Source organism: Acomys minous (assembly GCF_964271855.1).
Source record: "Acomys minous genome assembly, chromosome: 15".
Taxonomy (NCBI): Eukaryota; Metazoa; Chordata; class Mammalia; order Rodentia; family Muridae; genus Acomys; species Acomys minous.
The window spans coordinates 86,733,039-86,745,429 of record NC_140497.1 but is presented as its reverse complement, the minus strand read 5'-3'; the positions used below and the strand labels follow the sequence as shown (position 1 = coordinate 86,745,429).

The 12,391-nt window shown below is 45.2% G+C and overlaps 1 protein-coding gene across 4 annotated transcripts in view; it reads left to right on the top strand.

Moving 5' to 3' along the window:
* The window catches only part of SRGAP1 (SLIT-ROBO Rho GTPase activating protein 1), a 275,761-nt gene that overhangs the window by 218,314 nt on the left and 45,056 nt on the right, over window positions 1-12,391 (top strand). For 2 of the 4 annotated variants that reach the window (XM_084759989.1, XM_084759987.1), the window contains exons 9-12: window positions 1,004-1,201; window positions 1,702-1,786; window positions 8,722-8,749; window positions 11,999-12,101. In XM_084759989.1, coding sequence (XP_084616115.1) covers window positions 1,004-1,201; window positions 1,702-1,786; window positions 8,722-8,749; window positions 11,999-12,101 — 414 coding nt within the window. The remainder of the gene's footprint in view (window positions 1-1,003; window positions 1,202-1,701; window positions 1,787-8,721; window positions 8,750-11,998; window positions 12,102-12,391) is intronic. The other 2 variants (XM_084759990.1, XM_084759988.1) reach the window with 1 other exon arrangement.

Here is a 12,391-nt window from a genome sequence, read left to right as displayed (position 1 = left end):
CAGGTTTCAATAAACTTTTCCCAAAGGAGAGTTCCAGGCTGCTTTTCATATATGATAATACACTCAAGCTCATACAGCAGGAAGATACTTATGGAAACCATGTGACACCACTGCATACCAGCACAGCGGCCTACATTGAAAGGATGGACAGTACCAACTGTTGACAAGGATATGGAGTAACAGGAATTCGCCACCATGGTTGTGGGACTATAAATAGCATCATTTTGGAGAACAATCTGACATTCTTCCATAAACAGCAATTGTGCCCATGTATGTGTGGAACAACAAAATTGTGTTCATTGCACTATAATTCATAAAAAGCCAAAACCAAAAGTCATCTATCAATCACGGGTGAATTATGATTTGACCTTGCAATAAATATCAAGTAGTCAAATACTGTATTCATGAGAAACAAACCTCACTGACATTAAGCAGAAGAAATCAGATTAAAAGATATATTCTGTGCTATTCGGTTTCTATAAAATACTGCCAAAATATTAGAAATCGGGATGGTGGAGGGTCAGACGTATGCCTTGGTAGTGGAATGTTTGCAAGCTCCTAGCTTTGGTACCCAATAAGGAAAAAAAAGAAGTGAAGTAGGAGGGAGGTTAGTGGATGTACCGAGAGGAAGAAAAGTATGGGGCTCATTTGAAGGACAGTGAGGGTGTCGATAACGTACTTTTGGTCAGAGAAGGGTTTACATAGGTGTGTTCACACTGAGATTATTCATCGGACTATATACTTAGATGGCCTGTATTTTTTTTTTCTGTTTGTAGTTTTACTTTAATTTAGAAGGTAAGAATAAATAAAAATGAAATCGAGAGTCTCCACTGAGAGGTAGAAGAAGAGCACAGATTGGTGACCTGAGGTCCACTTGGCCTGGCTGTCCTCCGCAACCCACCACGCTCTGAAATATCTCCCCATAGCGGACCGACTCATGGAGCAGTACAGCAGAGTTCACAGACCAGTATGCCGATGAGAGAAATGTTAATTCTGTTCCCAGGTCAAGAAAACGACTGAAGCCACCCTCCAGACCATCCAAGATATGGTCACTATTGAGGACTACGACGTGTCCGAGTGCTTCCAGCACAGCCGCTCCACGGAGTCGGTGAAGTCCACTGTGTCCGAAACGTACCTGAGTAAGCCGAGCATCGCCAAGAGACGCGCTAACCAGCAAGAGACCGAGCAGTTCTACTTCTTGGTGAGCCCACTCCCTGCCCCCATCCCCCACTCCGACACCCCCAAAGTTCCCAATTCAGCCAGTCTGGGGAGAGGGTAGGAGTTAGAATCTCTCTAAAACAGGCTGGAGGTGGGGAGAGCTGCTACTAGGTTGAGAACCAGGAGGAAAAGTGGCCAATGAGAGCGTGGGACCTTCCTGTTCCCGCCCCCATCCTAGTGCTAGAGTTATTGATGCGCCAGGGATCTGAAAGAGGCTGCTTGCAGAGCAAACTCTTTTCCCCCACGTCCAGGCTTTCTCCGCTTTGACATGGGTACTCTGGCACAGGAGAGTTTGCTAAAAATCCAGCCTGTTTCAGCCGGTCTAGGGAGGAAGAATCCTGAGCCGGCCTGGAGTCCGCTAGACTAGAGACTACACGTTGAGTAGCAGAATTCTAAGACCGCTAAGGCAGCCGGGCTTTAGCGTCCTCTCTGGGAAGTTCCTAGACACTGGGCAGTTTTAAGTTTCTACCTTGCCTTTTGCAGAAACTCCGAGAGTTCCTGGAAGGCAGTAATCTCATCACAAAGCTTCAAGCTAAGCACGACCTGCTGCAGCGGACTCTTGGAGAAGGTCAGGTACCGGGAGCAAAAGGGGAAACAAGTTTGGCCCACGTGTCGTGTCACCAGTGTTCTATCAAGGGCGTGACGCGTGTCTGTGTGCGCATGCGTGAGGCTTAGGCGGTAGCCCGTGTTGTTGCACATTTAGACTCGGTTGCTGTGTGTTCGCTGGTAATTGTGTTCTCCCTGAAGCCATTTTAAAGGCGGGGAGGGGGGAGTAAATCCAAGGAAGAGTAACTCGAGTGAGGAGGTTCCTTTGGAGAGGGACCCACACCTAGTGACCCCTGTCTCCGCCTTGACCTTCTCTGACCTTCCGTCTCACCTCTGTCCATTTGAATGGGGAACCTGTCCCATCGGTTACCTTTTGAGATTCTAGAAACCAGTTTGTCCTGTCTGGGCAATCTTCCTTTTTTTCTTTCATTGGGCATTGTTGTAGTTTTGAGATCTGATCCGATGGAGCGTATATGGTATATATAGACTTGCTGGGTCGGGTAAGGAAAACAATAGCGCAAACACTGACAAAGCATTCTCAGAGTCTCACGTTGTTCTGAACTGTATCCTTAACTGGGTACTGCTAGTTCCCTCATCTTTACACGCGAGGAAACGGGTGGGGGGTGCAGTACCAGCAAAAGCCTTTTTTGTCCTCATAAAGTGCCCTCGCTTGCTTAAGTGTTTCGGGGCCTAAAGCTTCAGGTCTTTTGTCCACACTAAATGCTGCCAGGCAGTGTAAATGGTGAAAGAAAACACTGCAGAATGGGGCGGGAAATGAGAGAATGGAGTATGCGGATAGTTGAATTCAAAAGAGATGCCCCACCGGCGGCGGCGCAGAGAGCCGCTCAGCCTAATGAGCACTTGTTGGGATCTGAGTTGGGTTCCCAGCACCCACATGGTGGCTTACTCCGGTTTCTGGGGACTAGATGCCATCTTCTGGCCTCTTTAGGCAAAACACATGCGCACGCGTGTGCACGCACAGTGCAGGCAGCACACTCATGTGCATAAAAGTTGTTGCCTCGTACCATTCTGGAAACTTTCTTGCCTATAACGCAGGGTATCTACCACTTACCTCACGGCTTTCTCCAAAGAACCCATTATCCCAAGGGAATGGCCACATGGCAAAAGGTTTTGGAGATTTTGGGTTTTTTTGTTGTTTTTTTTTTTGTTGTTTTTGTCTTTTTTGTTTGTTTGTTTGTTTTTTGTTTTTTCATTTATGACCTCAGGCTCCCTGGGCTTCAAGTTGAAAGGCAGTTGTACCTAAGAAAAAAAAGAGGGGTTTTATTTTTAACGGTTAAAAAGCATCCAAGAAAAATAAAATAACCAAATGCAAAGTGTCAATTTTAAATAAACTCTGAATCAAAAGGTAAAACATATGAAGACCATTTTAGGCATAATAGGAAATAGATATAATCTATATGTTAATCAATGATATCATATTATTATATTATATTAATTTTTAATGTATTATAATGATACTGTAGCTATAAAGAAGAATGTCTTTGTTCTTTAAAAAGAAATGCTGAAGTACCACAATATCCAGAACTTACTTCCAGATGGCATGGCTCGGGATTTTCTAAAGGAGACATACATACATACATACATACATACATACATACATAATACAATTATGAAATCTAAGTGGAGGTGATCAGGACATCCTTTGTATATTCTTTACTCTTTTCTATAGCTTTAAACTTTAATTTTAAGCCTTTTTTATCTTTGAATAGTTTTCTTAAATAATCATGTCCTAGTTTACCCACCCACCCCTCCCCCCCTCTTTTTTCCCTCATAATAAATTCTGCTTTCCTTTCCACTTTTTGCAAGTGCCCCAGTGCACTCTAGGTGCCTGGCTACCACCCCCACCCCCACCCCGAGCATAACTTCTCCTCAGTGTGGAGAGATTCTCTAAATGCTCTCAGACACACAAGTGCCCCCTCCAGCCAGCACTGAGAGCCGCTGTGGCCATGGTGAGGTCGAGGGAACTGAGCTCACGCTTGGCACCGTGCGCAGGCCAGTGTTCCCGTGGCCCGCAGCCACGCTCTGAAGCTTTTATGGTAGTCATTCAGTATAAATTGTTGTATGTCTCCCAGAGAGAAGAGCCCAACTGGTTAATGTCATTCTCCGTGTCATTCTTGGATCAGGCTGCATCTTGGCCTGTAGGCTGAGACCACTTGCCAAAGGCTGTCCTTAGCCACACTGTGTAAAGCTGTCATACCTCGTGAACACCAAGCCAGGATTCCTTTGTCTTGGAATTTCTTTCAGTGGGCTCCAGTGTCCCCGTGACACAGCTTCGTTACGCTCAGTTAAGGCTGTGGGAGGGACCTGGATGGTTTGTCGTCAGGGTCCCATGCACATACTGGGTACGGACCCCTGCTGCTCTTAACCTAGTGACTTCTGCCAGCCTGACTGTACATCAGCTGCTGGCCACTCACTGCTGCTGGGTTGGACCCTCCAAGAAAAGCTGAGGATGGCAGACACAACCCACTCTTAAAAGATTCACCCCTTGTAAGCTTGCTGGCTTTCCACGCAAGCCCTGTTCGTGTTAATAGGCTTATAACAGAAGAGACTAACAGAGTTAATGAGGCCTGTCCCATGGAAAAACAAGCCCGTAGGAAGGAATCCAAGTCTCATCTGGCTAAATAAGGTTAGTGGTCCAGGAGTAAGTGGTGTGTTTGGGGACTGGCTTGACATTTCAGATAGGAATACCTCTGAATTCTCCCAGACTTGCTGCTGCTGCTGCAAAAAAAAACCTGCCTTCATAGTAAAACAAATAGAGCCTAGCCCAGGGATTTAGCAGTTGATCGTCCACAGATGAAACTCTAACTACAGACATGTGTTTGGCCCGCCTTGCTGCCTGTTCTTGGCAGGCTACCAGCGGCCCCGTCCGTTCTTTGATTTACAACACAGCGAAGCAACTGGATCAGACTCTTAAAGTGGCATCCTCTAAGCTCAGAACCCCGAAACTTTAAAAAGCACCAAAGTAGAAAGAAACATGGACTGCTGAGAGCCACGCTCTTCTCTCTCACCCCAAAAAGGCCGCTGTATCTTCGAAGGAAATCATTTCTCTTTGAGTGGAAGCTACGTTGCCCACAGTATATGAGATGCATGGTTGTAAAACTGGGACACTGACTTTTTTTTTCCCCCAAATCTAGTAATGAGCCTTTGTGGCCGCATCACATTCTTTGTGTGAGGTATTTGGAGGTAAGAGGATAGAAACATCTGTACAATTTTGCTAAACAGAAAATATGACAGTGGGAGCCAAGCTCTGTTACATTGTTTCTTGCAGTAGGCATAACATTTTTTTTTTTTGACAAAGGAATTAAGTAGGTTATCTTGGAATAATCCATTGTCTGCCTTTAAGGAGGAGTACAAATATTCTTTCAAAAGAAAATCGGATTGTGAATAATTATGTCTTTTTACAGGAGCACCACAGTAGTCTATGATGTTAAGAAAGAAAAGGGGCTGGAAAATATCACCACCGGGTCTTCATCAGTCATTCATTAGGGAACAAATCAAAGGTGTAGCTGTCCAGTTCAAGCTAGGTGTACTTTTTTTAAAGATTTTTTTTTTATATACATTGGTGTTTTTCCTGCATGTATGTCTGTAAAGGTGCCAGATACCGTGGAGTTGGAGCTACAGACAGTTGTGAGCTGCTGCCGTGTGGGTGCTGGGAATTGAACCCAGATCCTCTGGAAGAACAGGCCGTGCTCTTACCCATTGGGCCATCTCTCCAGCCCCCAAGCTAGGTGTATTTTAAATATTATTCTATGGCTTTTTTTTTTCTTCTCCCAAGTTGCCCCCAACCTTCATTTTAAATAAAATGCACTTCAGTGTGAAAAATAATTCACTTCAGAATTCTGACATAAAATGTAAGAGAAACCCAAAGAAGCCGCTTATCCCAGATTGCAGTCCCAGCACTTGGGAGGCAGAGGCAGGAGGATGCAAAGTTCAAGGGGAACCCGCAGTATGGAGCTAGGCTAATCTCCATCTCAGCAACCAACCTCCCAGCCCTGAAAAACAGCCCAAGGAGTTGTTTGTACCAAGAAATAAAATTAATCCTAGATCCTTATCCCTTCCGTGTGGCTTATATGGGGGCAAGGGGTTCCTGTAGTTTTTAATAATTGAATAAGCTCCCAGTGAAAGCGATTGAAATCTGATCCTCGGACCACTAGAAGCTTTCACTTTTCCTTTGGAAGGCGAGTCTTCCTCACGTGTGTGTTATTGATCTATTAATGATGATAGTGATTAAGAAATAACCCTTCTCCCCTCCCCCCCAAAAAAAGAAAGAAAGAAAGAAAACCCCATTCATCAGTTGAGTCGCACTCAGGACGATTGTTTCCCAACACTCACTCTCAGCTCACTATCCAAAATGTACTGTATTGGTTTTTAATTTTTTCAATCTTATACTATTGCCCACCAATGAAAGGAGCAAAATAACAGAGGTCATCTTGTCATTGTCATTTATCTTTTTCTCAATTTAGGAAATAATTGGTTGGGATAATTGAGCAAAAATAGCAAATTTTCAGATGATAAAGCATTTTACTTTTAGTAGTCATCAGTTTCTCTCTCATCAAACCACGTAAGAGTGATTAGACCTTGCCCCTCAACTTAGATGTATATTTACTAAATCACATATTCATATATCTGTATAATCCTGGGGTGTTTTTCTTTTATTGAATTCTTCATTATTTTGTGTTTTGTTTTAGCCATATTGGGCAGATAAAAGTATACATTGGGATCCACTCCCTTCTTCTAGGATTGTTCACAGGTTTTCCAAAGGGAAAACAAAAGTTGGTTTTCAGCGTGGATATGCATGTCATATATGTGTTTGTGTGGAAATGTGCACATGTGCGTGCAAGTGTGCACGCATGTATGTCTACGTGCCTGCGGAGGCCTCAGAGGACAGCACAGAATACCTTTCTTGGATCCCTCTGCGCCTTGTGTTCTGAGACAGGATCTCTCCCTGAAGTAAGGAGCTCAGTAAGTGGCTAGGCTGGCTGGCCAGTGACCCCCAGGGTTCCACCTATCTCAACCGACCACTGCGGTTAGAGACATGCCATGATGCTCAGTTTTACATGGCATTGGGATTTGAACTCAGGTCCTTATGCTCGCATGGCAGCAATCCTTACCAACCAAGCCACCTTTGCAACCTGGAAACTTAGCTGGTGTGTGTGTGTGTGTGTGTGTGTGTGTGTGTGTGTGTGTGTTGAACTCACAGCCTCTTGAAGGCTCAGCAAGTGCTCTACCCCTGAGCCACACCCTCACCCCAAACACGACATTTTTGTAAGGTGGTGTAGCACAGTGCTTGGGACTTAAAATCTGTAATTAAAATGAACCTCAACTCTAGTGCCAGGCTCCCGGCCATACATACTAACCCACCCTGGGACAGCTTACAGGACAACTCTTAGGTGCTTAGTCTCTTTTGTAAAATTAGAAAAGTAATAGAAGCAACTTGACAGAAGTTATGAAGATTGCGAGGTAGCGCAGTTAATATAAAGTGCTTGGGTCAGGTGTAGTGGTACATGCAGATACTGCCGGTACCCCAGGGGCCAAAGAGTTCTAGACCAACCTGCCTACCAAGGTTACACAGTGTCAATCTGTCTCAAAGTTAGTACATATAAAGTGCTAACATTTATGCTTACGACATTTATTCAAACAACATCTGGCCTGTTCTCATTAGTACATCAGGCTGATGCCATGACAAAGCAGGCAACATGACAATACAATATGGACAAGCCAGATAGCGTCCCTACCTCCAATCCTTTGCTCATCCTACTGTTTCACCCTGGGTGGTCTCAGCCAGCTCTATGTCCTGAGCACAAGTGCAATGATAGAGGTTGTCAGCCTTGTCTCCCCTCTGCCCAAGCCCAGTCTAGACCAGCTTCCCACAGACATGTCCTTTAGGATATCCATAAGGTGCCACACTTCAGCTCGGGGCTAGGAACTCATCTTGCCGGCACTTGTGGCGGCTCAAATCTATGTGAAGAAAGATGTCCCCTGATAAAAAAAAAAAATCTGTTGTCCCCCGTTTAATCAACACATACCAAGTATTTCACGTTCCGTGTTATTCAGGAGCAGATAACAGGGGGAAGGGCTCCCCTGCAGTCTGGGAGTGTTCACCCTACCAGCTAGTTGTCCGCTTGGCCTTGCCTTAGGGGTCTGAGTCACTGCGTCCGTGTGGTGGGCGGGGCTCACCTGTTTGTGCTACAGCAGGGCCTTTCTCTGCCAGCTGGAGTCTCAGACTCCTTCAGGTCCGTGTTGCCCTGAATAGTTCCACCCTCTCATGCCTTGCCACAGCCCTCTGCCCTGAATGCACAGAAGAGCAGGCAGCAGCGCTGGACACTTGCAAACTTGGACTGAACGCAGACCAGGAGCATTCTAGAACAGTGCAGTCCCGTTATTTACAATAAGAAGGCCATGTGCATGTGTGAGAAGCAGCTGGTGGTTTAGGAGCAGAACTCTATGAAGGCTTTTAGCTTACGGGGAGCAGAATCTAGTATAACTGAATGTGCCTGTACACGTTACTGTCTGTGTCCGTTCTTATTAGGGAACATAGGTCTCTCCCAGTGCCCTGACTTCATACCACGGAAAGAATGCCAACCTAGTCCAAGGGAAACTGAGTTCGCCCGACCCTGTGTGCTTTTCTGTCACAACCAAAACAGAGCAAACCTGCAGGGAACTGTTTGTTTGTTTGTTTTTAACTGTCGCAAATCGCCATATGAGACATGTTCCTCTAACCTGTAGGATTTGTTAACTTTTGGAGTGAGAGTTTGTGAAAATAATGACTGAATTAGTTGTTATCAGAGGCTATATTCATCCTTCCTACCAGGGGATCTGTAACGCACCATGAACTCCGCACCCTAGGGGAGCAGACAACATACACGATTATCAACTCCAGCCCACCAATCCCGCCTGACTTACTTACTTTAATTTTTTTTTAATTTTTTTTGGCAGGTCATAGAGCTGAATATATGACTACAAGGTAGGAAGATATTTTGTCGTTATCTGTGATCTGTCTCACTCTCTTTTTCTCTCTAACAAGAGCACTGGGTGACTATGGAAGACAGTCTGGTCAGGACAAAGCTTAGCGCCTTGAATGGTTGGAGCTCTCACCCAGGTGGCACGTGCTGTCACATAGCTAAGGTTGTCCTCAGCGGAATCATAAAGTTCCTTAGTAGACAGCTGTACCTGAGGTGGGCAGGCTTGGTTTTTCTAATCCCAAGCAAGGTTGACTTTTTAGGTAGACTGAAGACACTTTCGGCATGACAGTTTAGTTGGCAAGTGAAATGGTGTGTGTGCCATCCTCCTTAGTAACTAGAAACAGTCACCTACTTCAACACCTGCTACACTTTATACTGTCTGAACCTCACAGGTCTGTAGAGATTTTTGGGGATGTTAGACCTCTACTCATGGGCCTGATTTAAGACTGTCACTTCTGACACATACTACCTAAGCACATCCCTCCTCCCCTCCCTCCTCCACCCTCCGACGAAGTCCTGTAAAGCCTCCGCTGGGATGTTTGGAAGCAGATTCTGACTTGAGTTGGAGACCGTTTGCGGCAACTTTTGTTTCCCTACTGGGTCATTTGCCCAGCAGCCAGACATCACGGGACTGGGTATAGCAAGGCTTGGAATGTTTGACACTTGAGTTCTGTTTGAGGCAAGAAGCACGTGATGCTCTTTAACGATAGAGTCTTCCAGTTTCTGTATCTGGTGCTTGGATGCCCTGGGGATTTGTTAATCCTGGAGGGACCATCCATGGCAGTTAGCAGATCCCCAGAGATGGTCAGAGCACAACTTTCCAAGTACAACTTTCACATGCAAATTAGCTAACCCAGAGCTTGCTCTAACTGGTTCTTTCCCTTTGGAGAGGGGGTGGGCTGCAGGTTCATCTGCTTGGGCACCCCAATCTACCAGACAGCCAGGACCATCCCCACTGCTGCCAAAGCTACCCAAACCATCCAAGCCGTATAATTCAGTTGTTTTCCAGCCACAGTAAAGAGCGGCTTGCATCCAGACCTCCTCCTCCTTCCCTGTCTCCTGACCAGCCTTTGCACTGCCCACCTACTCCATGGCAGGGGCCAGCACATGCCTGTGCCCTCGAGTGCTGACATGCAGCTCTGTCTCTTCCTGGGAAGTCACCTCTTGATAATAAAATTGGCATTAGAAAATGTTTGTAAGGGCTGGAGAGATGGCTTAGAAGTTAATAGCACTGGTTGCTCTTCCAGAGGACCGGGGTTCAATTCCCAGCAACCACATGACATCTTACACCTGCCTATAACTCCTGTTCCAGAGGATCTGACTCTCTCATAATGCAGGCAAAACATCAACATACGTACATACATACATACATACATACATACATACATACATACATACATACACATACACACACACACATACATACATATGAAAAATCAAGAAAAGAAAAGAAAACGTTTATAAGGTAATGAGAAAGTGATGGCATCAAGGAGATCTGATGAAAGTTTTGGCAGCTCGTTGTTTGAGTTTTTCACACCTGTCACATCCCTTCCTTCATGTGCAGCATGGAATTTAGGGTATAAGAATACTTCAGAGCCGGGCATACTGGCACACGCCTTTAATCCCAGCACTCGGGAGGCAGAGGCAGGTGGATCACTGTTGAGTTCAAGGTCAGTCTGGTCTACAAAGCAAATCCAGGACAGCCAATGCTACACAGAGAAACCCTATCTCGGGGGTTGGGGGGGGCGGGAATATTTCAGAATATTAACTGTGGAAGGGCACACTTCTACGTGGTTGTAAAGGCTCCTTTTAAGCTCCCAGCACCACAGGACTTCAGGTGCTGCTGCTTGTACACCTCATTAGTCACAGCCTTCCTGCTGGGAGATCCTGAGAGTTTAGCCATGAAAGGCTGTATCAGCAGGCTTGCTCTCTTATACACGCGTTGACTGCAGTGGTACTATCTAAAGTGAAGCTCTTCCGGGTTTCACGTAGATTCTTGGGATTTTGTTTCCAAACTGGGCTTTCTGGATTTCAGCCAAATGAATGTAAAAGGTCGTTCATCTAAAGAATCCAGCTTAAGAAAGGGCTTACACGGTCTGCACAGATACAGAAATTGAGTCTGGTCACCTTGCTCCTTCCTCTTCTCCTCTAAGGGAGAGCAGAGGAGGCCGCCTCATTTCGATAATGGTGCAAGTTGACTGGTGCAGGCTTTGCCAGTGATGCACATGGCACACTGGATGTGTACATGCCTGAAAGACTGGCTTATCCACCAAAGCAAGCAGGCAGGAGAGCCCAGAACAGCACAAATAGGTGAGATCTATTGTCCCACAGATATGAGGACAAGGTCATCGTATTTCTACAGAAACAATAACTGACATGGCCGGGTGGTGGTGGCACACGCCTTCATTCCCAGCACTCAGGAGGCAGAGGCAGGTGGATCGCTGTGAGTTTGAGGTCAGTCTGGTCTACAAAGCGAGTCCAGGACAGCCAAGGCTACATGGTAAAACCCTGTCTCAAAACAAACAAAACTGACGTGTATCTGGGCACCACAATCAGAAAAACCACATTGACACCAAACCCTAATTTTCTCAGGGATGACCTGTTAATAAAAGCACTTGCATAAAATAAAATTCCAAAGCTGACTATGGTGGTGCACACCTTTAATCCCGGCACTCAGAGAGGCAGAGGCAGTGGAATTGCTGTAAGTTTGAGGCCAGCCTCGTCTGCAAAGCAAGTCCAGGACAGGCTACACAACGAAACCCTGTCTTGAAAAACCAATTCATTAACTAATTAATTAACACATGAGGAAAACTGAACAGATGTGATATTACCTGCATTGAAGAATTATCATCTAGCTAAAAATATTTACTTTCTCTTTTAGAAATCTCTGGTTGCCCTTTTACAATTGTGTCTTAGTGTGAAACTTGTAAACAGAACAAAAACCTGGCTTTAGAACATTTGGCTCAGAATAGCAATTTATAATACTTAACCATTTTTAAGACACTACAAACAATAGAAACACCAGCTCTGGCACATAGGAACACTGCAGTCTAAGTGAACAGCCCCTGTGTTTTTGATTCGTAAATAAAAGCAAATTAAAGGAAAAGAGTGAGAATGTTTTTTCCTGGGCTCAAGGGGGGAGAGGGTCGATTGGGAATCCAGGGTCCCCTGGTTTTGTTATTTTTATACGACCTAAGGGTGTTTCATTTATTGTTTGATATCTGCTCAGTAATTATATTCCCTTCCCTTAGGCCTCCAAACGTCCCCCCTAAGCCCCAGAAACACAGGAAGTCCAGGCCCCGCTCCCAGTATAATGCTAAGTTGTTTAATGGGGATTTGGAGACATTCGTCAAGGTACCTGACCTCCATCTTTCTCACTATAATGGTCTCAGCCTCCTATGAATGAGGCAGGCCATTATGTCCGAGTCTGTCCTGGGGCTCTTCGCTCTCCCAGAAAATCAATATAATATTTCCTGAAGTCGGAGAGGAAAGAATATTGGGATTGAAAACCTTGTGAAGAAAAAAAAAAAAACCAAATACAAATACAGATGTTATCATATGGGCAAGAGAAAAAGCACTCTTTTTCCAAGCCAAAAATTGTAGGAAAAGGAAAAGATAAACACGATAAACTATTCCATCTTTGA